A 27,773-nucleotide genomic window follows, 5' to 3' on the forward strand; every position below is an offset into this window, starting at 1 on the left:
TGTGATACAATGATTCTCGTGTGTTTATACACTGTGTGTTTGTCGTTGTCACTTCTGATAAAATTTTAAAAAGAATACTAATAACAGACAAAAACATTTAGTAAAATAAAAAACTAAGTTAATAAATGAAAAAATAATCTTATAAATACATCGGACAAATGTTCATGTTACGTCTGATATCAACATATCTGGAATAAGTTTGGTTGCAATTGCAGTGGCAGCCAAATGTGAAATCAATTATTTCCTTTATTTGAGTTGCTCTCGACATACAAACACGATCAGTGGTATGGATATTGGCAGCCTAAATAAGAGTAGGCAGGACGTTATGCTGCGAAATAATGAAAAAATGTCTGAGGGATCTCGATATTTATTTCGTTATTGAGGAAGAATTGTTTGTTGATTTAATTTAAATGGTAAAATTTAGTAAGTATGATGAGTGATTTTTCAGTCTGGTGAGTATGTAATGATTTTAATCATTATATTCTTCGGGACTTTTGATGGGATTGTGAGACTACATGGTCTTATGAACAAAAAACTTGAAAATTGTTTGCAAAAGACGATTTTTGATCAAGGATTTTATTTGCGGATTGCATTGAGTGTAACAAAAACGATTTGTGATCTTTCTTTTTTGCTCACCGTACGTACAGTTTACAGTGGTTTTCAATTTTTTTGTTGTTGTCTTGGATCTAAATTTTTAAATTTTTTTTGCAATATGAATCTTGTGTGAAATTAACAAAGTTTATCCGATGCACTACTTAATTGGGATGGTTGAAACTTTAAAAAAACATTGTATAGAACGACGTTGTACATGCCACGAAATTTCAACATAAATTTTTGCAGCTAATTCGAGCAGGGTTGGTATACACTAATCAATATTTCATCTTAATAAGACTTCCTTTTACATCCTTATTTGCATATGTATTTATGTACGATAATGTTAGAGGGGTTGTAAAACTTGTTCTTAAAAGCTCTAGGTTTGCATGATTTTTAAGTATTTTTAACAAAAACTTAACAGTCAGTCTTTAGAGTTTAGACTTTATAGATTTTCCAAAATTTATGAAAAATTTAAATTAAAAAAAAGTTTCCGTTTAAAAATTTGCTATCAATTTATATTGCAAATTTGAAGATTTATATTTCGGGGTTTCTATTTCAGTCTAGATTTCTGATTTATAAAACAAAAATCTGGCATGCATTAGGTATATTATGAATTTTAAAAATATTTTGGTAAGCCTCTGCAGAGACAGTTTTTTTTTATAAAGAAAAAAAATTTTTTTTCAAACCAGATTTGCATATGGGTTTATTTTGTGTCGTTTGATGATATAAAGACAAACACCAAAAATCAATAAAATCAAACAATGTTAAGTGACCTCTCATTGATGAGATTGTTCAGAAAATTCAGTTTTTTAAAGCATTTTTTTTTAAATTAATAAAAAATAATTGTTTTTAATTTATTATGAATATTTATATATTGTTTTATTATAAAGTAATGTCTGAATCAGTATAGTTCTTTTTCTAAGGTTCATTAATTAATTTCCTGTGATGCTCAATCACCTGATACATCAACTGGCGCTGATTTTCATCATGAGTAAGTGCTGTATTAAAATCAGATGCCAATTTAACTGCTCGTTCAGCACAACCATTAACTATCCGTACTGCAGTCACTATCTCTTGCATTATTGTAATCCTCTTATGTGTTTTGAATCTACTTTTCTAACATCATTTTTTTGCTGGTTTAGGTAATGCTTTAACCATAAGCCTTTTCTCATCGACATTAACCAAATCAGAAACAAATGTCATTCCAACAAGATCTTCGCTTAGATACCAAAGATTCCTTTTAATTTTTTTCATTGCTTCTTTTCCAACTTTGCAATCAACTTTTTCAAATAATTCCTGAGTTTGAAGAAGACATAAATCACTGTAAGGAGCACTATAGCTGTTTGCTGCACAAAACCATGCCTTTACATATACAGTTACAGTAAAGAGACAAAGTCTCTTTAATGCTTGTAGCTCATGTGCAGTTAACTTCAGTTGCTCACGAAAGCAAAAAATCTTAAAACAATAAATTCTTTTGGCCATCCAGCGAGCCCTGTGATAAGCTCCTGGAGGAGTGACTTGTACAGCAGTAGGATCTGAAACTCCAAGAGTTGTGAGAGAAAGCCTAATCAATTGCAAGTAGCCATGTCGAGGTTGAGTATTTTCCAGTTGGTCTTGAAGAAAATCAATCATAGCCACACGATTTTGCTTTAGCCACAAATTTTCATCATTAGTCAAAGAACAACCAGTTATTACCTTGTCAATCGATGCATATTTTAACTGATTAATTGATGGCCATTGATCTTTAAATCTACTAAAAATAGCAATTTGAGGGCCAGATGAAGTGAAAAATAAATCAAATAAAGCTGTTCCAATAATTTTAAGAATATGATGGCTGCATGCTAAAAACTAGAGATGTTCATTAAAAGATTTCTGAATTATTGTTATAGCACCAGTATGAATGCCAGTATTAGAACTTGTTGTGTCAAAACACAAACCAGGCAACCAATTTGACACGCCTTCCCAATTCTGAAGTAACTGAACTATTGTGGTTCCTATGTTTATGCCAGTACCGCCAATCTTTGGTATAGCTATCAGTTTTTCTACATTTTTCCCTGATACCACAATTGGCAGGCGATCTATGTTTACACCATCAGAATCAGGTAAAAGTTTTTCATCAAAGTGAGCCACAAGAGGTGTGTTTGGCAAAAATGTGTTTTGATAGTTTTTCTAGATCCGTAAAGAGAGCTTGTTGACAAAGTGAGTTCATCAACGTTGATTCCAACTGCCTTTAATGCTGGAGCAACTATATGTATGGCTTCCCTATGAGTTGTTTTTGTACAATCTAGACTTGCCATGAACAGTGGGTCATCTACTTGACACCTTTTTTAAGTTCATTAGTTTTAGGAGATATCGGAGTACTTCCTGCAATTTTTTCTGATGGTATTTGCTGACACCCTACTTCCTCATCAGACTTATTGCTTATGTCATCTGTTGATGTTGAATTATAATCATCATCTTCATAATTGGCTCTGTTTCTCTTTTTATTAGGTTTTTCTTGTTTTTGATTCTTGCTTAATTTCCTTTTTAATCTTTTCTCTTCTTGTTTGGCAAATTCTTTGTCTTCTCCAAACAATAAACTTCTATAATGTTTTATAAAAACATGTAAAAATATTTTAAAAACCCCAAACACCAAAAAAAATCATTCAGGCTTCATAAAAAAAAACAAAATGTGATTTGAGAGGTCACTAATACTTATCCTTTTTAATTGAAATTTTTACAGGATGATACAAATATAAAACCGCACTATATAAGCCCCTATGCAATGTTTTTTAAAAAAAATTTTTTTTTGAAACAGTCTACCTGCACGTTTGTTTCAATGACGGGAAAATATAATCCAACCTGAAAGCAATGATAAATACGCTGAAGATTTTAGAAGGTTCAACATTTTTTTCAAACCATCCAGGCTTTTTTGATATATTTTTATTTTACTGGTGAACTTGGAATATATTTTATTTCATATTGTGAGATATGTTGATAACAAAAAACAGTTGATTTCATAAAAGTATCATTTATATTTTATATATTAAATAATTCAGATTAATAAAACTTGAAATATTTTATGTTTTTTTTTATTAAACAGATGTTCTTAACAGTCAGTCCTGGCCTCAAGCAACTCCAGTGATCAACAGTGAATTGTTGCTAACTGGCAAACAAATTAATTTCTATAATACTATTTTCCATTATATATTCTATTAAGTAATTAATAATTTTTCTCTTTACTTCGAAAAATAAACTTTATTTAAGTTTTATTTATGTTTTTTATTTATTTTAAAATTAAATTTTTTTTTAAAAAACACGTATATATCAAATAACTTTAAAAAAAACACGTATATATCAAATAACTTTAAAAAAAACACGTATATATCAAATAAATCAATACTCACAAAACTTCTAAAAAAAATATTACATCCAGTAACGATAAACAACACGACAGCATTTTAATTAATAGCAAATGTTACAACACTGTCTAGGAAGATTTGATGTTTATATTAGCTGATGCAATTTGCACACAACTTAAGATATTTTTCCCAAAAAGTAGTATTATATACCCATGGTCTGTCAACATTGCAAACCATGGAGTTGTATGCTTAAATAGGATTTTGAGGCTTTAGACAGAAACACAGTTCTGAGTTTCAATATTTGTTTTTAAATAACTATAATGTAAATGTAAAAAATGGTTTAAGACTACAAATAACTTAAAAAATTTCCAAAATATTTCATTTTCCCAAAAAACTTCACCAAATGTTGACACAAGCGTTAAAAATAAATTTTGAAAATTGAAGAAAAAAAGAATAAGATAGCAAAATGATAAAATTGTCTTCCTCACATGAGAATTCCCACCAGTGACACAATATATCTATATAATTCTGCCTATTTCAAAATGAAATTTTACACAACTTTTAATTAAAATTTTTTTTTAGAAAGTTTTTGTAGGCCATACAAAAGAACATATCAAATTCATTAGCTAGTTATTCTGAACTTTTGCCATTAAACTTTTGAGATTTGGCTATTAAAATTCTTATATTTTTCAAACTTAACAAAACTTTTAATAAACATAATTAAATTACCATTTAATAAGTTATTATTTCAATTTTTTGTTTTCTTAGATGAAAGCTCTTGCAAAATATTACTTTCATAATCATTCATAGGTTACTTCTTACTACTAAATTCAGAAAATGCTCATATTCTCAGAAAATTTTCAAAAAATGCACATATGAAAACACTTTCTGAAAATTTCTATTTAAAACATTTCAACTTGAATAATTTATCACCCTGTTAAGCAGTACATCCAGCGTTCATTCAATCGTAGGAAGTCTGTTCAACATTCCCCCTGTTTCATTCGGACAGCTTGTCCCATGATAATGTATAGTTGATTTCAATTCTCGATATATAAGTCGATTCACTCATTCATTCAGTAATTATTTTTATTTCAGTCATTTATCTACTATTTTAATTGTTCGTTTGTTTAATTATCAATTAAATTGTTCGTTTGTTTAATTATCAATTAAATTATAATTATACCACTTAAATTATTTATTTATCAATTTATTTATTAATATTTTATTCATTCGTTATTGATAGGCACATTCATTCATAAAACGTAGGGGGTTTGACGAGTTTTCAGTTAAATGTTTTATTTCGAAAATTTATTATTTCATTTCTTCCACTGGACTTAAAATCGTGCATTCCATTGCATCGCATCGCACATGCATGCATGCACGTACCTATGTTTATAATCCAAGACTAAGAGCAAAAGCATGTAAAGTTTTCAAAAAAGATGATTGGTTTGATACTCCATCATCAATAAAACATAACTTCACAAATCAATCAAATCATTGAAAAAGTGTGAATACCGAAATAGCGATCTTACACATCATTCGTTCAAAAAACACCTTGAAAAATTATTTAAATTGAATTTCAAAAATCTGAAATAAACTTTTTAATTTAATTTTAGATGAAAATTAGTTTTTTATACGATAATAATAAAAATCAAACATTCCATTGAATAAAAGTTTGAATGAGTTTTAAATTTACTGTCTAGGATTTGGATGGGTAATTTGGAAATGTTTTTGCCCTGGTCACAATGAACAAACATTTCACCCAATGTTAAAGATGCTTATATTTATCGTCTTGTGTTTCGTATTATTGAAATAATAATAATTATTATTTATTATTTATTTGTAAAAAATGCACATATGAGAAAAGGTTAACGGAATTGGTAATATTATTTGTCACAATAAGTTGTGAATATTTTAGTTATATTCAGTATTTTTATTGTAGGTATGTTATATTTCATTTAAAAAACTCTTTCAAAAACCATACAGTTGAAATCAGCTTATAAAAAGTGACCTTAACAGAAAATTCGAACGATCAATGCTGCAGTTATGGCCAGCTAGAGAGAGCAGTTATTGAATTGAAACTGAAGAAACTTTTTTTCAATAGGAATTGGAGGAAGTGTTAATCTCTTTTTTTGTACAATTACTCAAAACATCTCAAAATTATTTGCATAAAAATATGTGCGTTTATTCATTCATTCGTTCGTTCGTTCGTTCGTTCGTTCATTCGTTCATTCATTCATTCATTCGTTCATTCGTTCGTTCGTTCATTCGTTCGTTCGTTCGTTCGTTCGTTCGTTCATTCATTCATTCATTCATTCGTTCGTTCGTTCGTTCGTTCGTTCATTCGTTCGTTCATTCGTTCATTCATTCATTCATTCGTTCATTCGTTCGTTCGTTCATTCGTTCATTCATTCATTCATTCGTTCATTCATTCATTCATTCGTTCATTCATTCATTCATTCATTCATTCGTTCGTTCGTTCGTTCGTTCATTCGTTCATTCGTTCGTTCGTTCGTTCGTTCATTCATTCATTCATTCGTTCGTTCGTTCGTTCGTTTATTCATTCGTTCGTTCGTTCGTTCGTTCATTCATTCATTCATGCATTCACTCATTCATTCAGTCATTCATTCATTCATTCATTCATTTTAATTCGGTTAATCTATTCAGTATATCTTTTCCTGTAATGCTCATATTTTTGCATGTGTATGTGTAAGAGTTTTATGTGTAAGTGTGAATGCATAGTCCTGCGTGTGTGCTGTATACTTATGCGTGTGTGAATTTGAACGTTTGAACGAGTATGTTAGCGTGGCGTGTATTCAATTATGCGAGTGGTAACTTTTTGCCATGTATTTGTGGCAAATGTAGAAGTTGATAATTGCGTTGTTGTTGATGTTGTTGTTGTTGTAGTCGTTGCGGTTGTTGTTGTTGTGGTTGTTGTTGTTGCGGTTGTTGATATTGTAGTTGTAGTTGTTGCGGTTGTTGCGGTTGTTGTTGTGCGGTTGTGGTTGCCGAGGATTGTGCACATGGAACGAGGAATGATCAAAAAAATTGAAAATTAATTACACTTGTGATGAAGCAATAGTTGAGATATGCAAAATATTCATTACAGTGCTTTCATGCAGGTATATATATTAATGTGGGTGTGTGTGTGATTGTGTGTGTGTGTGTGTGTGTGTGTGTGTGTGTGTGTGTGTGTGTGTGTGTGTGTGTGTGTGTGTGTGTGTGTGTGTGTGTGTGTGACGTGTGCTGCATACAATTAGTTTGCAGTTTAAGAAATAAAGTGTCTATTTTTATTTTGAACGTTTTGAAACCAAATTTATTAGTTTAAACTGACACTTTGACGGCAGTGGTCTTCCGCAGACAAAATTAAAAACGTGATCAGAAGATTTCTCTCCATTCTCCAACTTTTTTCATCCTTGCACTGTAGACATTTCCATTTCGTTCTCCAGTGCACCGATTTTTAAATTTGAGTTCACTTCCATCTAGCCAGTAGCTGCTGTTATAACCCTGACTTAATAAACACTGCAGTCAGTACAAGCCGATCTAATAATCTCTGAACATCCAACAGTTTGGCTAACAATGTTTGCAATTTCCATGTTTCAGTTTCAATGTCACTTAACATTCATTATTATACAAATTATAACTTTCTTGATATTTATTAATTCTCTTTTATAAACATTTTGTAATTATAAAAAGAGCGCATTAAAATTACAACAAAATGTAAAGGTTTTGAGAAAATTGGCCAACCATTTATCGGCAATGAAATCATTTTCTTCTTTGGATGCAATGCTAAAGAACAGACTCTGCATACACATGCAGTGGTTGAGAGCATCAGTGAAGTTCAGAGAGTCTGTTGGAAAGTTGTAACTTGATTCACCGTAGCTCAGCCAGTCAGAACTGAGACATTCACCTGGAAAGCAAACACCATAACATTAATGCCATTAGTGAAGAACAATTGAGAAGAAACTTCATTACAGTGGTCGTCATCTGCGTACGTGAATACGCGTCAATCAACCAGTTATAAATTTGTTTGCTCAGGATGGGCGAAGATCACTTCGCATTCGAACTCGGTCACGGCAACACAGGACCAGGTGCATCCACCGTTTCAACATTTCACCGCCAACAATTAACAATGATAAAAATTCCAACATTGAAGTGCCAGAAGAGTATCTATTAAATTAACTTTTATCAGAGAACTTAAGACAAACCAGATGCATGGATGATGGTGACGACAAAACTCGCGAACATTATTGGTCCGATCGCAAGATGGAGGCGGAAAAGTTTGACTTGGAGTTTTTATAAGCTTAGTTATCATGATTATCAAATTAGTATTTCCAAATTATTTTTTGGTTCAAATATTTTAAAAAATAAAATTTATTTTCCAAATAACTAAACTAATTTTGAGAGGTTTTAATGAAATAAAGATGAAATTGACATCTAACCAAATGAGAACTGCTCTTTTAAGAAGAAATTGTTATAAACTTTGGATGAAAAAAATTCCTGCCTTTGCTTAACCGTTTGTATTTTAGAAGTGTAAAATTCACTCTTTTGTTTGATGTTATATTTAAAGTTAAAATAAATAATAGCACGGGTACGGGCAAATTCCTTGCAGCCCTTGTAAGCTTTGCACTGAAAAAGTTCAAAGAAAATAATTAATGGTCGTCCAGCAGATGAAACATTCAAAAATATTTGCGAGTTTATTTTTCCAAATTTTGATAAAAAGTATTCATTGGTTTTTTTAACCACATGGAAGCTTAGGCTGGTGAAAAAAACAGTCGCTCCAAAAAACTCCAACATTAAAACATTTCAAACCGTATCTGATACCTTATCATTGAAAATGATTATCTTTGAGTTTGGAGCTAGTTGTATTAAAACTCGTAAAAACAAATTTTACACCTAACCTACTGAAACAAATTTCACCGAAACATATGTTAAACAAATCAACTACAAAAAAATACAAAGCATATTCCACAGAGTTAGAAATAATTTATACTTACAAGACATTACACACAAAATAATTCAAGAACGTTAACAAAACCCAGCGCATACAAGTACATTCCAGCACACACTAAAACACCGTACACCAAACCATGGAAAAAAATTTACAAACAGACTACAAAGCTTTTCCGTACCGACATCACTTCAATGACACATGAAAGGGCATTGTAAATAATTGATGGTTCTATTAGATGTTTACATACGGCTGGATGTGGGACACTGCCTCAAATAAATAATAATAGAAATAATAACAACAATATTAACATTAGTAATAATACTACTACTAATAATAATAATAATATTATTATTATTATTATTATTATTATTATTATTATTATTATTATTATTACTGTTATTAACAAAACCAACAACAGCAACAGCGCTTTTACTACTTCCACTATTAATAATAATAATAACAATATTAATCAATTAATTAACTAATTAATTAATTAATTAGTTAAATAATTATTTATTTATTTAATAATCTGTTGTAGGTACCTAATAAATTTAAGATGGGGTATTGGGAGACTGAAATGAAATCTTCTTAACATTTCAAAATAATATAAATAATTAGTTGGCATTGTTAATTTTTGTTGTTGAAAAATTAGAAATGCTTTTTTATCTTTTCTGATAAAAAACGAACAAAACCTTTGACAAATGTAATTAAGTTTTGGCTAGTCTTGGCTAATTGTCCGTGTTGTAATGACACAATGAGTAAAGAGACATAATATTTTTTTCAATTTAATCGATCTGAGAATTTGTTTGAACAGAACATAGACGTAAAACAGGAACAAAACGATATTTATTGCTACACAGCAGCAGCGAGATAAAAAGACTAGTTCATTTTATAGACTTGTAACTGTCAAGTTTCGTAAATATGGATTAGTAACATAGGGGAGCTTAGGAAGGGGGCGGCTAGGGAACCTGGATACCCTGGGCGCTTGATGATATCGGTGTGCGTGTGGCCCTGCTTGAATCAAAATGAGATATCCATTTTGGAAGAACTGGGGAATGATGTCAGAATTAGTCGTGATGAATTTAAGCGCCACTTAGGCAAATAGGCAATAGAAATACAACTACAATACATCCACTATTAACGTTTTTTGCGTTTGAAACATTTTTTCAATCTTAAAAAATTTCAGCAAATTGTTATATGATTTTTTCGTAACTTTTCAGTTATTTTCTAACAATTATAATTCAATATCTTTTTAAATTTCGACAATAAAAGAAATTACTATGCAGTAGTTTATTTAGTTTTTGAATTTTTCAATCGATAGTTGGCTGGAAACAAGATTACCTATATTACACCACCACAGTTTGAAGGAAGATTTTTCTTTATACCAGCATGACTTAGCGAGCGGCTATATTTTACGACCCCTGTTCTTCAAAAATTTGAAGGCTCGTATTGTCGAACTTAATTGAAAAATAATCATTCTCTAACCAGTGCAATTATTTTTTGTCTCTAAAATTCGGAAAGCCATGAATGTATATAAAATAATATTTTCTACTTTTGTTAGTTCACTGCCATCTTGTATGTGATTTAAATTTTACCGTAAACTCGCGAATTAAATTTATTTTTAAAAACATTCAAAAAAGAAAATTATACTATTCATTGCACAACAGATGGTTCTGTGTTTTTCACTTTTGGTGTCATGTCCTCAAGCCTTTTAAGAAAATTTTTGTCCGCTAAGAATTTTAAGATTAATTTTGTAAGTTAATTGAGAGTTAAAACTTAAAAACACGGCAAACAAAATGTTGAGCAAACAATATCGGAAAAAGGTGTGCTAACTCCTAATCAACTTAAAAAATTAATCCTAAAATTCTTTGCGTACAGAAAGTTTTGAAGTTTTAACAAGCATTGTCGGTGTAACGTAGATATCTTTCACCCTGCAGTCCCTCAAGATGAATGAAACTGCCATGCGATGAAAAACAGCAAGTGTTTGGTTTGGTCTAGTGTTCCGCAGAGGACTACACAATTCAAACTGGTAAATAAACTGAAAGATTTTCAGATTTATTTCTTAGCTTGGAGAGAAAATTTTTTTTAACTTTTTATATAATGCAAATTAAGGTGTTTTTTGTATTAAAGTATTTTTTCAATAGAGTTTAAATGTTTTGAAGTTCATACAAGTTTATAATATAAATATCTTAAATCTATGTTGATTATTTCCTCGTTTTGAGATATATACTTATATGGTTAAATAACTGGCACAAACCAATTAAAAATATTAGGCATCACATTCACCTCCACACTCAATATAGCACCTCATATCAATCACATCATCACAAAAGGCTTTCAAACATTTCACGCACTCAAAACATTCCGCTCACATGGTCTCAGAGGCATCAAATTATTCGAAATCACTGAATCACTCATAATCTCACGCATCAATTATGCAGATCCCTCCTGGTCTGGTTTTTGCTAGACAACAACAACTCCAGCAGCTACAATCTCTCATCAAAAAACTAATTCGCTTCAACTATCTACTTGTATCATATCCTACCGTCACTCAGATATTCAACACACTCGATTCAAGGCTGTTCAAGAAAGTAGAAAATAACAACAACCACGTCATCCATCTTCTACTACCACCAATCAAAACTACAACACAGAACCTTCGTCAGCGCAAACATAACTATCAAGTCGTCGCCCAATCTAGATACCAGGAAAAGACCTTCATCACAAGACACCTCGAACATATTAATACTCACTAAAACTTTATTATTCACAGAACTAGTTTTTATAAATCGATCACCCCACTAACTCACTAAGTCCTCATCTAGTCTATTAATTTGCGTTTTTATGCCATTACTTCATTTTATATTTCATTGTCAATTACTTTTCTTTTATTTATTTTATTATTATTACTTATTTTACTCTATTTTATTTTATTTTTCATGTTTTAACATTTTTCTTTTTCACTTTTTGTATTTATTTACTTACTTATTTGTTTAATTTCGTACTACTGCCTTGCATGTTGTAACAGTTTTCTGCGTCTGTCAGATCCTGATTTTTAAAGAATAATAATAATAAAAAAATGTTTTTGTGGCAAATTATTAAAAAATATAAAAATTGTTATCAATTAAAAAATTAATTTTTTGTCCGTTCTTTGCATCTTAAGATAATGACAATTTATTTTATTTGTCATAGTTTGGGTTAGGTTCGTCTTCGGAAAGTTCAATCAAATACAGTCAATCACCTTTAACTCCACCAAAAATTAGAGACGAAAAAAAAATCATTTTTAAAGTTTTAAATCTGGATTACGAAATTGTTTATCTATGTATTAATAGAAGATACTTGACAAGTTTTTTATTGTAGAAGTATAGTTTATTTTTTACGAATATAAAATATAATAATTATAATGTTGCTTTCGTGTCGTTCGCTTTTAACATTTAGGAACTTAAGAAAAATTTCACACGTGATTTTTCTAGAAATATAAGCGCGATGGCATTGATTATTATTTATTGTGATGAATTTAATAGGTTAATTAATTAATTAATAAATACTAAGAAGACATAATTTTATAACTGAATAACAAATAAATTCAGAATGGTTTCAATATTAACTTTGTACCTAAATAATAAATAAATAATGTGTTATGATTAAATCTGTAAAATAAAAAGTTTTTGAACATCTAAATTTAATTTAAATACATCAATTTAAATGATAGCATTTAAAAGTTATTATTCCGATTCTATATATGGTAATAAATAAAATTTAATAAAACTCGCCTTTGAAAGAAAGCTCCAGGACTATTGAAGAAAATTCGTAATGAGTTATCAGAAAGCTCCGTTCTTATTATCTTATCCACAGTAACTTGCACTCATTTGAGGTGTTTTTAATTAAAATAATTTTCTTTATTATGAATATTATTGTTTAACTGATATATTGTTAAAAATAGTGGAAAATTGTACAATAATTACATTTTTAATGCGCAACGTAGATAATTCTACTTACTTTATAACTATATGAATGTAGTGAATGAAATAGAATTTCGTTATCTAAACTTCATTTATACATAATATTATAAGATTTTTATACATTTTTCCCAAGTTCAGAGATATTGAAACCGGACAGGCAACTAAGATCAGCTACTGTCTTCCTCACTGCTGTGATTTTTGTATGTATTATACATCTCATATCTGTAGGGTACAATTTGTTGAAACTGTTTGCAAGTAGATTTATGTGTTCCTGCTGTAACTTCCACTTCGTTCATATTGGGCCAGTTATTTTAATTTACAAAGTTTCGTCGTGCTTTACTTGTCTGTTCACAGTTAATTTTAAAGTTGTACCTGAAACTCAGGAAAAGCATTCATTGAATTCGTTAGCAGTGGTGCAGGACAAAATGATATTTCTTTTTCGTGTCAGTTATACAATTTTAAAATAAGTGCTTGCAGCCATAGCTTGTCCTGCTGAGACTATTCTGTGCTTTCTTATCCCATAACTAGCAACATATACAAGCAAATATGATTTTCAGACTGTTATCAAATCTCAATAAAAACGAGGAAAGACTTGATGCACAAAATGAATTGCAAACATACATCAGTTGAATTTAAGACATGTTCGACTTGCATCTCGAAAGGTTGGCGAGTGGTTGAAGTCACTTGGTGCTGTTACGCAGAGCGTGCAGTGACGGGGTTCGAATTTGACAAAATGATTCTTCGTGTGCGATGTGTCCAGTTCAACTGCACAGTTCAGTTCTGGTCAGGCAATGCCGAACAGCACTGGATCGTTTGCAGGACCCTCAAGATGATCCAGGAAACAAATCTTCTAGTGTTTGACTAATGACATTTGTTGAAAATATGAATTTGTTAAATTAAAATTGAGTAAGACTTGTTGGAAAAACTTGTTGTGATGCTCTTGATGGTGTTTTCCTTGTAATTGAAATATCAAGTGGATGTTTTGCAGGTTAAATTTCAAAGTTGATCAGGGTGATGTTGTTTGGATGGTTGCCAAGCTTCGATTATCAATTGTTATCTTCAAATGAACATTAGCAGCGATGTGATGCCTTGTAGGCAATTTATCATTAATTACGGTGGGTGATTTTCTTCCAAACAAACATGGCTTGTGAGCTGACATTATATGGGAACCAAAATTTGTGCGTTCGTCAAAAACTTTTAATTAAATCATAAATGTAAGATTTCTTATGCAAACATTTGATGTTGTTAAAAATTTAACTCAAATTTTAGATATTCATATTTGCAAAGGACGGCAAATTATGCATATCAGACTGAGTCAAACGCTCATCACATTTTTCATTCTCCGTGACAATAAGCCAAATCATCTTGATGTGACGTGAAATAAATTCTACATCGTAATGGTTGGGAATGTTGTGAATATGACGTATGTACAATCAAACATTCAACAATCAAAATTTGAAAAAAAATGATTTTAATTTTTTTTAGTGATTAAACTGTGCTGCACGCACATAAATATCGCTGAAGAGTTTTAAAATGTTCTGCAACGATGGTTGTAGATAACTCAAATTAGTTGAATATGTCTCAATGATTGATTCAATTTAAAAAAATCATTCGACTTTCTCTCGGGCTTAAAAACGAAATGTTTTTAGCTAGAAATTAGAATTTGACAGCCAGTTTCATGGAAATTCATAAATGCTATCAATGAATCCTTTTTCCTGTTTAGTTTTGCATCAATCATCATCATAAGCTGGATGTACTATTGAAAATCTATTCTTGTTGAAATTAAAATGATAACAAAAATTTCCTGAGTCTGATAACTAAGCCAAATTCGTCCAGATTCCACCACTCCAGTTTTTCATTTTCAATCGTTTGAAATGTGTGCGTGCATGGAAAGTCTTCCTTTGAGGTATTTCAAAAGTTGAAGGACGCAAGGACATCTGGAAACGTGATTGAAACGTTAAATCTTAACGAATAGAAATTATTTTCACCAAATTCATAAATGCTATCAATGAATCCTTTTTCCTGTTTAGTTTTGCATCAATCATCATCATAAGCTGGATGTATTATTGAAAATCTATTCTTGTTGAAATTAAAATGATAACAAAAATTTCCTGAGTCTGATAACTAAGTGACATAGCTAGAAACCACAAGAATTTTTCAAAATTAAGTTTTATATTATATTATGCAACTCTTGTTTACATCATTTCTTTGCAGTACAGTTCAAATCGACAAATTACATAAACTCTTGAAAGTATATGAGCAAGTATAATAAGCTCGAAGGCTTACATCAATCGTGAGTTTGAGAGAAGAGCATGGGAGCAGGCAACTGCTTATCAACAAATTATGCAACATTCTGAGCAAATTCAAGCGTTGAAATATTTTCGTTCCAAATTGTTAGGCCTTGTGGTCTAATAGGATAAGGCCTTGGCCTCCGGAGCCAAATGATGTGGGTTCGAGTCCCGCCAAGGCCTTATTTTTTATTCAAAAATAAACCACAGAGGCAACCAAAAACGCAAACACACTTTTAAGCCTAATAAAAAACAGCGAAGAGAAGAGGAGAAACGTTCTGAGGGCTCTCTTTTTTACAACTCCAAACTTCAAGAAGACAAAGAGGGGTTTTGAAAAATAAAGTAGAGAGCAACAAAGAAGAATCGTCAGTTCACGTCAGGGTATGTTATGAGGAGACTGATAAGGACATTGCTTACTGAAAACAAACACACCACACTCTGAAGATTCGAGGTCTGATGTGAAAAGTAGGAGCCTACTGCAAAGATGGAGACCCTACACACGCGAGCAGACAGACATGGGCTTCCAAGATCTGGAGTTCTCGACGAACGAAACAAACTTGGAAAAAAATGCCGTCATCAGATGCCAGTGACAATTTTAAAACACAGCTGCTCAAATTGGATGCTTTAAATTGCAATTTGTGTGCTACTTAGAATTGGGAAGCCAACATTTAAAATTCATTTCAAAACAACGAAGGTTTTGTGTCTTTGCATAATTAAACATGTACCACTACGTGTTTAATGAAAACATTTAATAGGTCTCAGTCGTATGGCGAAGTACTCGAAAATGAAAACACAAAACGTCGTGCGCAGATCATCTGCTCTCAACTCCTACCTTGATGCCATTCACATTTTTAATTGTCAACTTCTCAAACACCGGTGGCACCTTGAAAAAATAATTATCTAATTAGTTAATAATTAATTAATTAACTAACTAATTAATTAATAACTAATTATGATTACTTTATTTAACAATTATTTATTTATTTAACAACCATTAGTTTATTTGATTATTTATTTGTTATACAATTTGTAAAAAAATAATAGTTTAAAAAACGAAAAATTTAAAGATATAATCAGTAGCAGTCGAAACACGTTCGTCACAGTAGCAGACTAACATCTGTTTCCTCAGTGACGACAAACCGGAAGTTCCTGATGAGGTGGACGGCGGCCATCTTGATCTCCATCTTGGCCAGCCTCACGCCCACGCAGTTTCTCGGGCCAGCCCCGAACGGCATGAAACGCATGGGGTCCAAGGTGCCAGAGTCACAATTCTCTGGGGAAAATCTGTGATGGTGATAATGATGATTACGCTGCCGAATGATGATGATGATGACGATGATGATGGAGTTGATGATGATGATGATGGGGTTGATGATGATGATGATGATGATGATGATGATGATGATGGGGTTGATGATGATGATGATAGTGATGAGCACGTGCATGTGATTGGCGGGAATCTCTTCTGCATGTGATTGGTCACTTTGAAGCCGCACCAACCATGTTCCACCAAGTCCTGGAGTCGATGGTCAGTCCGAACGCTGTGCTGGCTATGCAATCCATTGTGAATGCGTCGCATGTGCTGGCCGTGATGGTGGGGTTCATTGTTGTTAACATTATTATTATTGTCATCATCATCGTCATTATTATTATTATAATTATTATTATTAATATTAGTATTATTGTTATTATTATTTTTATTATTATTATCATCATCATTATTATCATCATCATCGTCATTATTATAATCCTTGTCATCATCATTATTATTATTATCATCATCATTATTATCATTATTATTATTATTATTATTTTTGAGATGATTACGATGGTGATGACGATTATGTAGATAGCTTTCAACATATTCTAAAGAAAGCGCTTTATAAAGAAATTGCGATAATGATGATTGTAATAATAATAGTGATGATGATGATAGTGATAATGATGATGATGATAGTGATAACGACTGCTTTAATGATGAAAATTATCTTGATGATGATGATGATAGTGATAATGATGGTTCCAGCGGTAATGATAATAATGAATACACGGCTTGTAACCAAACAACTCAAAATGATAACAAACATTACGGACTAATGATTTTGGCGTGAACAAAGTTATAACAAAGAATAAATCGTCCGTAAAAGAATTAATTTAACGTTTTAAAATCAAAAGTCCTCTTGTTATCAGCTTCCACTTTTAAATTCTCGACTAAAGTTGCCGAACATTTGTTTATCTGGGTCGCCATCTTGAATGAAGTTGTGGAATGAAAATCGAAAGGAGTTAATTAATAAAAAAGGTTTTTTTAACCATATTTTTCAAAAATGAAAACAAATTTTAAAAAACTCGTCAGAAATTTTAAAACTTTACTTATTTAATGGCTTAATATGGTTATACCCTGAACAGCTGAGGTTTTCTCATAAATCATTTGGCGCATATTAAAAAATTCCAATTGGAAAATTAATCTTTCACGTGGTCTTGTTATAAAAGTTTGTTTATAATACAATTAATTCAACTGCAATCATTTCTTTCTAATTTGATTTTATATAGGTACCAACAAGACGCGCCCCATTTGAACACGCGCGAGTCCCCGCATAAAAGACGTTAGTTAGGATTGCTTGTGGGTTAGGCGGGGATTTCTTTGCGCTCGAACCCAGGCAGAGGTAAGTTGGAAAAGAAATTTTAATTAGTTTGAAACAAAAAAAATCTGAATTAATAGGACCAGTTGTTAAAAATCACTTGGCTGGTTAATTATTATTTAGTTTCAATTCGCTTGCGTTGTTACAATCAACTAATGATGCTCATTACTCAAACTATCCTTCCGGTCTCAAATGCTTTTACATGCCACAAATACATGTTCTCGCTTATTTGTGACCACAATCCAATCTAACTATTACAAACAGTTTTTTAAAAATTTATGCTACTCAGTTTAATTGTTTGCAAAAACAGAAAGTTAAAATAATTTAAACTAACGATATTATTCAACGGTTTACTCAAAATCAACGAAAAACAATTTACTAAAACAAATCCACCTCATTAAACATTTCAAATTTTATTCAAAATAATTACAAAAAATGGAAATGTTTACTCATACTGAAATGTTCGGAGATTCAAACAGCACAGACACACAGCTAATGCGAACAAAAGTGAAACCGGGCATCACGAACATGCACGTGATATGAGGGTATCTCTTCGCATTCAAATATAGCCACTGCGACTCAAAATCAAGCGCCTCAACCATTACACAAACCTGCCACTCAAAGTGAGAATGAACAATACTTACCCATATACTGGCCCATACCTTTTTTACATTTCAAGGTGAAACTTATTCACACCCTTAATGTAAGTAACGGCGTTTTGATATTGTTATTTTGTACAATTTATCATAAAAGTAATGTTAAAAATTTATTTCAATGGTAGAAGTCTCGTTAAAATGTTCATCGCCATCATCCTCGTCAAATGAAATGAGTAACTATTATCTATTTTATCATCGCTCATTTGTCTGTTCGTACCTTTGTATGTTTATTCATACATTTTCTTCCTTTTGTTCATTCATTCATGCTTTCATATTACCTACTTGCATTCGTTCGTTCAATCATTCTTTCATCCATTCTTTCCTTCATTGTTTGTTTATTTTTTCATTCATCACATAGTGACTGACAAACTGAAAAAATACTAAAACGCCAATTTCTTTGAAGTGTTTAACAAAAATGCGTCAATAAAACCATTTTTTTAAAACTTAATTGCAATCTTAGTGATGATTGTAATTCTAGCAAAATCAATCAAAAAACATACCAAATGCTAAAATTTTAATTTATTATTAATTTAATAACACCGCGAAGGTTCTGAGCCCGAATTAGATAAAATTAAAACGAATTAAACCATTTCAAAAAAAGTTCCAAAAAAGACGTGCTGGTTCATTGTTAGAATGTATGCATCCTATGTACAAAGTGATTATGCCCTAGGAAGCAATGTCATTTTTGGTCCGTTGTAAGAAAGCACAGCCACACTAAGACTAGTACTAATTCTGCAATAAAGCATCACACTTCCTTAACTTGATCTGCCGAATCGAATAATTTCTGGTTTTGATTTCGAATAATAATTTAATTTTATCAAAACTTTTTTTCATAATTATTTGCTGAATTTTAATATACAGCCCGTAAAATTTGATATAGCTACAACAAATTTAGGAAAACCAAAAGGAAATACGTAATAAAAGGAAAACTTACGCTTTCTTTATGAAAACCACTAGAGAAGAGTTAAAGAAAAATTCTTGCATTGTCGTCCTCAGAATTTTCCAGGCATGCCAAAAATTAAAGCAAATTTTCCAACTATGCGTTTTACAGAAGTTGCCAAAGAATTAGACAAGAGATGGAAAATATGCACTAACAAAGAAAAGTATAAAACCACGACTGCCAAAAACAAAGAAAGATATAAAATAGGGAAAACCTCATACATTTCTGCATCATATTTGATTGTTGCATTTGATGTTTCTCCAGTCAATAACCATGCCATGCCAGCAATTTCCAACTATGCCCGTCACAAAAGTTGCCAAAGAATTAGGCAGGAAAAAAAATTGGAAAAACAAAGAAAATTATCAGACCATGGCTGCCGAAGACAAAGAAAGGTATGAATTGGAGAAAACCTCAATCATCTCCGCATTAGATTCAATAGTTGCATTTGATGGTTTTCAAGCTAAAAAGCAATAAACTTCAAAAAAGTCCATGAAAGGAAAAGTCAAACCTCTAGCAGAAGCGAAAAATTCACAAAGAACATGTTAATAATGACGATAATGATGAGATTCACAAAGAGTATGATGGGAAAGATGATGAGGAAGTGGTCTCGATTACTTTTTTTTATAAACAGAACATAAAAATGAATTTAAATTATATTGAAACGTTAACGGCATCAGATTTTATTCTGTCTCTACTTAAATAAATTATTTTTCTTAACATTTCATCTAATACGTTGGTAGGTATAATTCACGTGATTTTGTTTTGTTGGATGCTTTCTTTGTTACTAATTATTTTTTCTATTTGCACAACTTTGAGAATTAACAATTTTATACTTTTTTCAATTTTTCTGGCCACCAAGAAGACCCTCAAATAAGTGTTGTCTCGTTTGTCTGCAAGTGTTGTCTCGTTTTTTAATCAGGTAGGCCAAGTTTCCAACAACAGAACCAAACATTTCAGATCTGACCAGTTAAAAAACTGATGAAAATTATTAAAATTTTAATTTTTGTTGAAGTATTAGCAACTGTTTCATCTAAAAAAAAGTTGGCAAATAAGGATGAATTGAGTAATTAATGAGTGAATGAATGAATGGATAAGTGAATGAATGAGTGATTGAATAAACAAATGAGAGAAAGATGAATTGAGTTAATTAAATCAGATTTATTGAATGGATGGCCAATCAAACTCAAGTAAAATGATCGGAAGTATCGCGTGATAAACATGGAGAGATTTTGCGGTTGCATACATACATGTGTACATTCTCGCTGAGCGTCGAGTTAGTATAATATTACAATTGTTCACAGCATGCATACGACCTTCGTTTCGGCTCACATAAAAGTATTTTACGTTGCTGTTGTATATCACAATAAATTTATTGCACATTATTTTAACTAATAGATTTATTTTATTTATTTATTTCATTTCATACGATGAATTATTTATTTGGCTTAATAATTAAACCGATCAAATTAAACTTTAATTTGATAATAACGAGATAACAGTTTGTTTTATTTTTCCTAATAATTAATTTTTTAATTACATTTATTTATTTTATTCTAATTTAGCTTGTAATATTACACTTAACTTTATTTTATTTTACTTCAATTAATTTTAGTCTTTGTTTATTTTAATCCTTTAATTTTAATATCAGAAAATATACGTACAGTTCAAGGCTATGCATATGGCAACAACGCTGAAACAGTGCTTCATTTAACACATGTTAAATGTTAAATGAATACTATTTGCAACAGATTTGTCGTGTTGAGTGTAATGTTAAAAGTTAATTAAAGCATTACTGTGAACATCTATGTTGTTCTAAGCTGGAGGCGTTTCGTCCCTTGTGGGACTCATCGGTTGCCCAAGTTAAAACACCAACTTAGTGCAATTACTATCTCAATAGAAAATATTGCAAACTAAGCTTTTTTTAATTAATTCACAGAAACACATTTTGGTCGATAGAGACGTACTGTTATTCGGCCGAATGAAGGAAATACTGAGTCGATTTGAATCGACAAGTACGTGAGTGTAAGAAGAGTGAGAATTTCTGACCTTCTCCCTCAAGTACGGTTGGCCAGTACAAGTACATAAAGTTAATTTAATTTATGTTTCGTAGTTTGATTTGTTTTTTTAATTTAAAAAAACAGACTCAGTAAAAATTTTTTATAAGAAAGTATTTCATTTAAAAGAAGAAATATTTAATAACAACACTGATAATTACAAAAAATATTTATAGAAAAATATGTCAACCAAAATTTCTGAAATTAACAATTACAAGAAAACTTAAAAAAAAATATTTTTATAGAAGCGACTTAATCAAACCATCGGCATTTTTCATCCACACAACTCCCCTTCCAGTTAATGGCACGGTGGACATCTGGATTTCCACATCAGTGGTTCCATTAGATCTGAGGTTGGCTTCGTAGTTGTAATCATACCACATTGAAGCAACAACGACCTTTCGACAGAATGGGCATGATTCCTTCTCTTTGAACTAAACACTCGCACACTCAAAATGAAGGGCATGCATGCGGTTCGTCACACGCACAAATGACTTTTCTACAAACTCCTCAAGACATATGAGACAACTATCGTGAACTAATTTATTCTTGACATAAGGCAGTCTGTAGTCTCCTCGGAGTGCCAACGCAGTGTTGTAGATATCTTTGTGCTTAATAGCTACATTCAGTTGAACACCATGGTCCGAGTGCTCAAACTTTGTTTCAATGTCTATTACGAAACGATTGGTTAGGACGTCAAAATAATTTTCCTGTAGATCCATCATCAGGTTGTATTTTTTATTGGCGGTCAACGCCTGATAGGAACTCAACGTTTCCAACTCTGACAAACGTTCACTGTCGGAAATTGGAGTTGTTGCAATGGTCTCGTTATCGGATGCTGAGATGTTGTATTCTTCGATGTTTTCATTCATGAATTTTTTGTACGTTTCAAATTCTAACAATAATTCTTTCTTTTTAAAACTTGTGATGTAGTTTTCAACGATGTCCTTTACACAATATCTCACTCTTAATTTCAGCATGTTGTCCATAGTCGAGTATGAGCTTTCAAGAGCAATCGATTCAATCTAAATAATACTCAAGACAAATAAATTCAAAATTGATTAAATTCCTGGTTGTGGTCTCCACTTAAATAGCCGATCTTACCGATTGTAACCACATCACAAGGCACTCAGCATCAAGCAACCTCAGCATAACTTCTAACATTTTCAACAAAGGATCGACAGGTTTTACAACAAAATGTCACATAAAATTTTATTGCGTCCTAATTATTAGAGGTTTGCCAATTTATTAGTCAATCAAACTTTCATGATCCAGGCGATTTAATTTTAATCACGTTGTAAATTACCGATTGTAACCACATCACAAGGCACTCAGTATCAAGCAACCTCAGCATAACTTCTAACATTTTCAACAAAGGATCGACAGGTTTTACAACAAAATGTCACATAAAATTTTATTGCGTCCTAATTATTAGAGGTTTGCCAATTTATTAGTCAATCAAACTTTCATGATCCAGGCGATTTAATTTTAATCACGTTGTAATTTAATCGAATTTTTAACAGTTCGACGGTTTCTAAAAACGCATGCGCAGTAGATCCACCATTGTATAATTCTTTCTCCCTTTCGTAAAATCGTTAAACGATTTTGCCTGGTAATCAAGCGTTCATTATTGTACAATTTTTATTCGTCATGCTGAAAGTTTTTTCCAAATGCAATTTTTTAGTACTCTCCAGTTCACGACGGAGCCTTTTTATATCCCTGCATTTGTCGTCAAACCAGGGGGCAACATGTGAACTATTAGAATCAACAAAGCAACAGAGCCACGATATCGATGATTGATTGCAGATCATTCACGTACATATCAAAAACAGTATCAGGATCACTCTCTGTGAAGGGTCACCGATACATGATTGGGAAACAAAATAAGCAAACAGTTTACAATTCATTCGGTGTATATATATATAAATAAAATGAATATGTATATATATATGTATATATATATATATATTAGGGTGGGTCGAATTTTTTTATCTTTCCTGTACATGAACAAAAAGTTGTCTTGGCATCAGTACAGTATGAAAATAATATTTAAAGATTTTTTATGAAACGTTTAGGGGTCCCAACTTTTGATTAAAGTTTTACCTTATTTGGTGTATTTTAACCATTTCCTTGGTACAATCTAAATACGTACCAACTATAAATCATTGACTAAAATGCATTGGCAAATGGCTTAGCACCTAACTACAAGTGCTAAAAAAGAAATGGAGTAAATTTTATAACGTTATTTGCATGTGACGTCACCAACATTAACAACAAACCATGTGCTGGATTTTTTAGAAACAAGCAAAATATCTAATATATTATTTTGTAATTTTATTTTCTTCTTTGCAATAATAGATCTATAGTAAAATTCAAGTAGGCTAATATAGATGTATACTACAGTAGGCTATAGTCTAGACTGTAGATAAATCACTTCATTTAACTGGAGGAGAACTTAGGTAGACCATTACAGTGGTTGGTATGCCTTCCACACTGTAACGAGCTGCCATTTAGAAGGTTTTTGGCAGGCGTGGATTTTGCTCGAACTACAGGAACTTCCACATCGACAGGTACAATTAGCTCAGCTCTAGAATATGATCCAAATGAATTGCCTGTCGTTAATTATTTGCCAATTACTGGTAAGGTGACTGATTGTGATGAAGCTGTCAAGAAGGATCTTAGCACAGACCAACTGTAGTTTTTGAAAAGCATGTCTAGCAGTACAGCGTGGACGTCAGGCTTCTACAGATATTGATTTCCTCGAGAAGAGTTTACCTGGAAATATAAGTCATGCTCGATGGTTGACGAAAGCCAACAGGATTTTGCGTCTCTATATGTCTAGAGAAGTGGCATCTGAACCTCTCAGAAGAGTAACGCATTTCATTTTGAACTTTTACGGACCCTCTTGGTTCAAAATTAAATCAAATTCTTCTTGCCGAAATGGTGCTAACAACTTCTTTTACTTAGTTCAGTTGTTTCGGGAACTTGATGCCTTATATCAGGCTGTGGTTCGTCCAGTTCTCAAAAATAACTGCTACTTTGCGCATGCTGAAAACATTCTCTTAGCTGCAGTTAGTGATAGTGATATGGAAATTCGTCGTTTTTCAGTAGAACAAATAATAAGAGCAAGAGAGAAGCAGACTAATAGTAACATACCGGTTCGCGTCTTTGATAAGAAGAATATAACATTAAATTTGGCTGCGACATCGTTCATTAACATGATTGACTGGGACCAGAGTAATGTTACGTCTTCTCCGATGCTACCACACCTTTCAAATGATCAACTTACTTAGACACATCTAATACTACTGCCCGATGTTCCATGTCATTTACAGGCAATAGAGAGAACAATTAAAGACGTTAGCGCTGCCAGCTGTAAAGTTTATGGGAGAAAGTCCCGTCATGGCATGGTGTTACAGAGTAAGAAATCCAGATTAGAGATACCAAAAATAGACAGCAAGAAAGATTTTGTTAACAGTTAGGTTAAACAACTTTGTATTGTTGCTGTTTAACATTGATTCGTTACAGTTTACATTCTTTTTAATTTGTAATACATTGCAATACATTACACTAACATTGGGTATTTATGTAGTCTTTCTAGTCAGAGTTGGGACCTGTAGACACTGTCCATAAAATAAAAAGTGAGGTTTTTTCAAACGAGTACATCAAAAAGCAACTTTTTAGACATGCACAGGATCTCCAACTTAACATTTTTTGCATTTCGACTCACCTTAATATATATATATATATATATATATATATATATATATATATACATATATATATATAATTTGGAACGAGGTTTTCGGATAAGCAGCTTTTATTAAAAATAATTCTCCAATTTGTTGTTATAACTTTTTTGAATAATAATTCAACACGTCGTAGATTATTTTAAACATTTAAATAAAATTAAATAAATAGTTAAATAATACAGAATTAGTGAAATAAAACAAAATAAAATCGTATTGAAAAATTTTGAGAGTGTGGTTGGTGGCGTAGTGCATATATATATATATATATATATATATATATATATATATATATATATATATTATCAACAATTTATTAAGCGCATTATAAAATTGAAATTTCTCGAAAGCGCTCTCTATTATAAATGAAATCAGTGGTCAATAAAGTGCAAATCAATAAAGTATTTCTATGTCAAAATAAATATGTTTATAAGTTCCTCTTAAAATCATCAAGCTTTAGTCCAGGCATTTTGAGCGATTGCGGAAGACTGTTCCAGGCAATTGGTCCTGACACGGCAATATTTCTAGTTGCAGTTTATAGTTGAGTAGTTGTCACTGCCAGTAGGTTGGCATAGTCTGATCTCAATTTTACACCTGTTGAAGAAGCTGGTTTTTTTAAGATTTTATTTGCTAGATATACTGGTAACAACCCGTTCAAAGCCTTATACATAGTCACACAAATCTTATAATTGATTCTTTTTTTCACTGTTAGCCAATGTAGGTCTCTTAAAATGGGTATCACATGGTCATACTTTCTACGTCCAACAGTTATTTTTGCAGCTCTATTCTGTATCGATTGAAGAAAAGCAATAGATCTCTCTGGTAATCCATTGAACAAGCTATTACAGTATTACAGTATTACAAAGCTGATAAGGACATGATTTGGATATGGTTTTTATATGATCTTTAAAAGATAATCTCGAGTCAAAAATACACCCTAGGTTTGTTGCACTTTCACAGAATTGTATTTCATTATTATCAATTTTGACTAAATTAATATTAATTTTAGAAAGCTGTTGCCATGTACCGACAGGTAAAAATTGAGTTTTATCTTGATTCAATTTGTGACAATTTTTTGACATCCATGTACCTATTTTAGTCAAGCATTCAATGAGATTTTCAACTTTACTTTCAAACAGTTCTGGTTTACTGCTAACTATTATTTGGATGTCATCAGCGTACGCATGATAGGAAAATCCAAAGGATTCTATTACTTCGTATATTTCAGCAGTGTACAGTACAAACAGAATAGGTCCTAGGACTGAGCCTTGTGGTACACCAGATGACAATGCTTCAATACCAGATAATTTGTTCCCGAAAAAAACCTGCTGAGTTCTGCCAAACAAGTACGAATTGAACCAATTATCTACAACTCCAGTAACTCCGTAATTATATTGTAGGCGATTCATCAGTATTTGATGGTCTACGCAATCAAAGGCAGCACTCATGTCCAAGAATGTAAGCAACGAAACATATTGTTTATCAATTGCATTAAACAACTCAGACATAACATACAGCAGTGCTGTTTAAGTTGAGTGATAACGTTTATATCCAGATTGAAATACTGGTATTAAGCTATTTTGGCGTAGATGACTCAGTAGCTGACTAGCAACAACTCGTTCAATAACTTTAGAAACGAAGCTAATGTTTGATATGGGTCTGTAACTTTTCATTTCATTTCTATCATCTTTCATTTTCTTCAACACAGGTGTAATAACTGCGTGCTTACATTTATCCGGAAATACTCCCTCTTGCAAACATAAGTTAACGAGGCTTGCGAGAAAAGCAATAAAAATATCTATATGTTTTTTAAGCACATGAGTCGGAAAAACATCTAACATACAGGTTTTAGCCGGTAGATCAAGCACAATTTTCTTTATGTCTAGTTCCTCAACGACAGCAAAATTTGTGAGCAGACAATTTTCGGTAAGCCTACTTCTGTCAAAAGTAGGTTTTTCGTTAATACTAGTAGTATGCTTGATCCAATCGGTCTTTTCTTGAAAAAACCCATAAATTGAGAAGCCGTGATGTCAACATTATCATAAAGTAAGCTATGGTTATCTTTACAAAGAATTTTGTTTACTACGTTCCATAGACCCTTTGAATCACCATTACTATCAGCAATCAGTAATCATTTCTTTTTATTGAAAAGAGTTTGGTTTTATTTTTCAAAGAAGCGATCCATTCATTTCGACTCACTGATGACAAACAACATCTGTATTTCCTTTCTTTACTTCAACAGTATCTTTTAGCTGCTCTACACTTATCATCAAACCACGGAGCCATAAGATCACTTCTATGCTCGATAAACCGGAGAGGCGCAATTTTGTCAGCAATCTTCCTCATTTCGTTATTTAAAACATCAAATTCACGATTCACATCTCGACTTCGACAAGGCTCATGCACTGGTGAATTCATAACAAGCATGGTCAGTATATTTTCATCAATACGTTTCCATGACCTAGCCAATCTTGAAGTTTTGTTATTACACGCTCGAGTTATCGGTATGTCAACATGTATCAAGCTATGATCTGAGTAAACTCCACAAGGGAATAACCTGATATTTGTAATTTCAAAATTGTGTGAAGTAACTACC

At 31.7% G+C, this 27,773-nt stretch overlaps 5 protein-coding genes across 5 annotated transcripts; 2 read left to right on the forward strand and 3 right to left on the reverse strand.

Annotated features, from left to right (window-relative positions):
- Positions 1–1,716: 1,716 nt before the first annotated feature.
- HELRODRAFT_183532 (hypothetical protein) lies at positions 1,717–3,481 on the reverse strand (the record flags this gene model as incomplete). Its single annotated transcript, XM_009013133.1, has 4 exons — positions 1,717–2,399; positions 2,532–2,672; positions 2,917–3,024; positions 3,436–3,481. 4 exons carry the CDS (start codon positions 3,479–3,481, stop codon positions 1,717–1,719), a joined length of 978 nt encoding a protein of 325 aa, XP_009011381.1.
- Positions 3,482–15,830: 12,349 nt separating this feature from the next.
- HELRODRAFT_194912 (hypothetical protein) lies at positions 15,831–17,390 on the reverse strand (the record flags this gene model as incomplete). The annotated part of the gene is made up of 4 exons (XM_009013134.1): positions 15,831–16,022; positions 16,255–16,423; positions 16,623–16,721; positions 17,299–17,390. 4 exons carry the CDS (start codon positions 17,385–17,387, stop codon positions 15,951–15,953), a joined length of 429 nt encoding a protein of 142 aa, XP_009011382.1. The 3' UTR covers positions 15,831–15,950.
- An 823-nt stretch (positions 17,391–18,213) lies between these two features.
- Positions 18,214–19,848, forward strand: HELRODRAFT_183534 (hypothetical protein; the record flags this gene model as incomplete). The annotated part of the gene is made up of 2 exons (XM_009013135.1): positions 18,214–18,312; positions 19,639–19,848. The coding sequence occupies 2 exons, from the start codon at positions 18,214–18,216 to the stop codon at positions 19,846–19,848; spliced, it is 309 nt and encodes a 102-aa protein (XP_009011383.1).
- Positions 19,849–20,121: 273 nt separating this feature from the next.
- Positions 20,122–22,417, reverse strand: HELRODRAFT_183535 (hypothetical protein; the record flags this gene model as incomplete). Its single annotated transcript, XM_009013136.1, has 3 exons — positions 20,122–20,264; positions 21,691–21,826; positions 21,911–22,417. 3 exons carry the CDS (start codon positions 22,415–22,417, stop codon positions 20,122–20,124), a joined length of 786 nt encoding a protein of 261 aa, XP_009011384.1.
- A 1,845-nt stretch (positions 22,418–24,262) lies between these two features.
- Positions 24,263–24,910, forward strand: HELRODRAFT_183536 (hypothetical protein; the record flags this gene model as incomplete). The annotated part of the gene is made up of 2 exons (XM_009013137.1): positions 24,263–24,499; positions 24,764–24,910. 2 exons carry the CDS (start codon positions 24,263–24,265, stop codon positions 24,908–24,910), a joined length of 384 nt encoding a protein of 127 aa, XP_009011385.1.
- Positions 24,911–27,773: the final 2,863 nt, after the last annotated feature.

This window comes from Helobdella robusta (assembly GCF_000326865.2).
Source record: "Helobdella robusta unplaced genomic scaffold HELROscaffold_110, whole genome shotgun sequence".
Lineage (NCBI taxonomy): Eukaryota > Metazoa > Annelida > Clitellata > Rhynchobdellida > Glossiphoniidae > Helobdella > Helobdella robusta.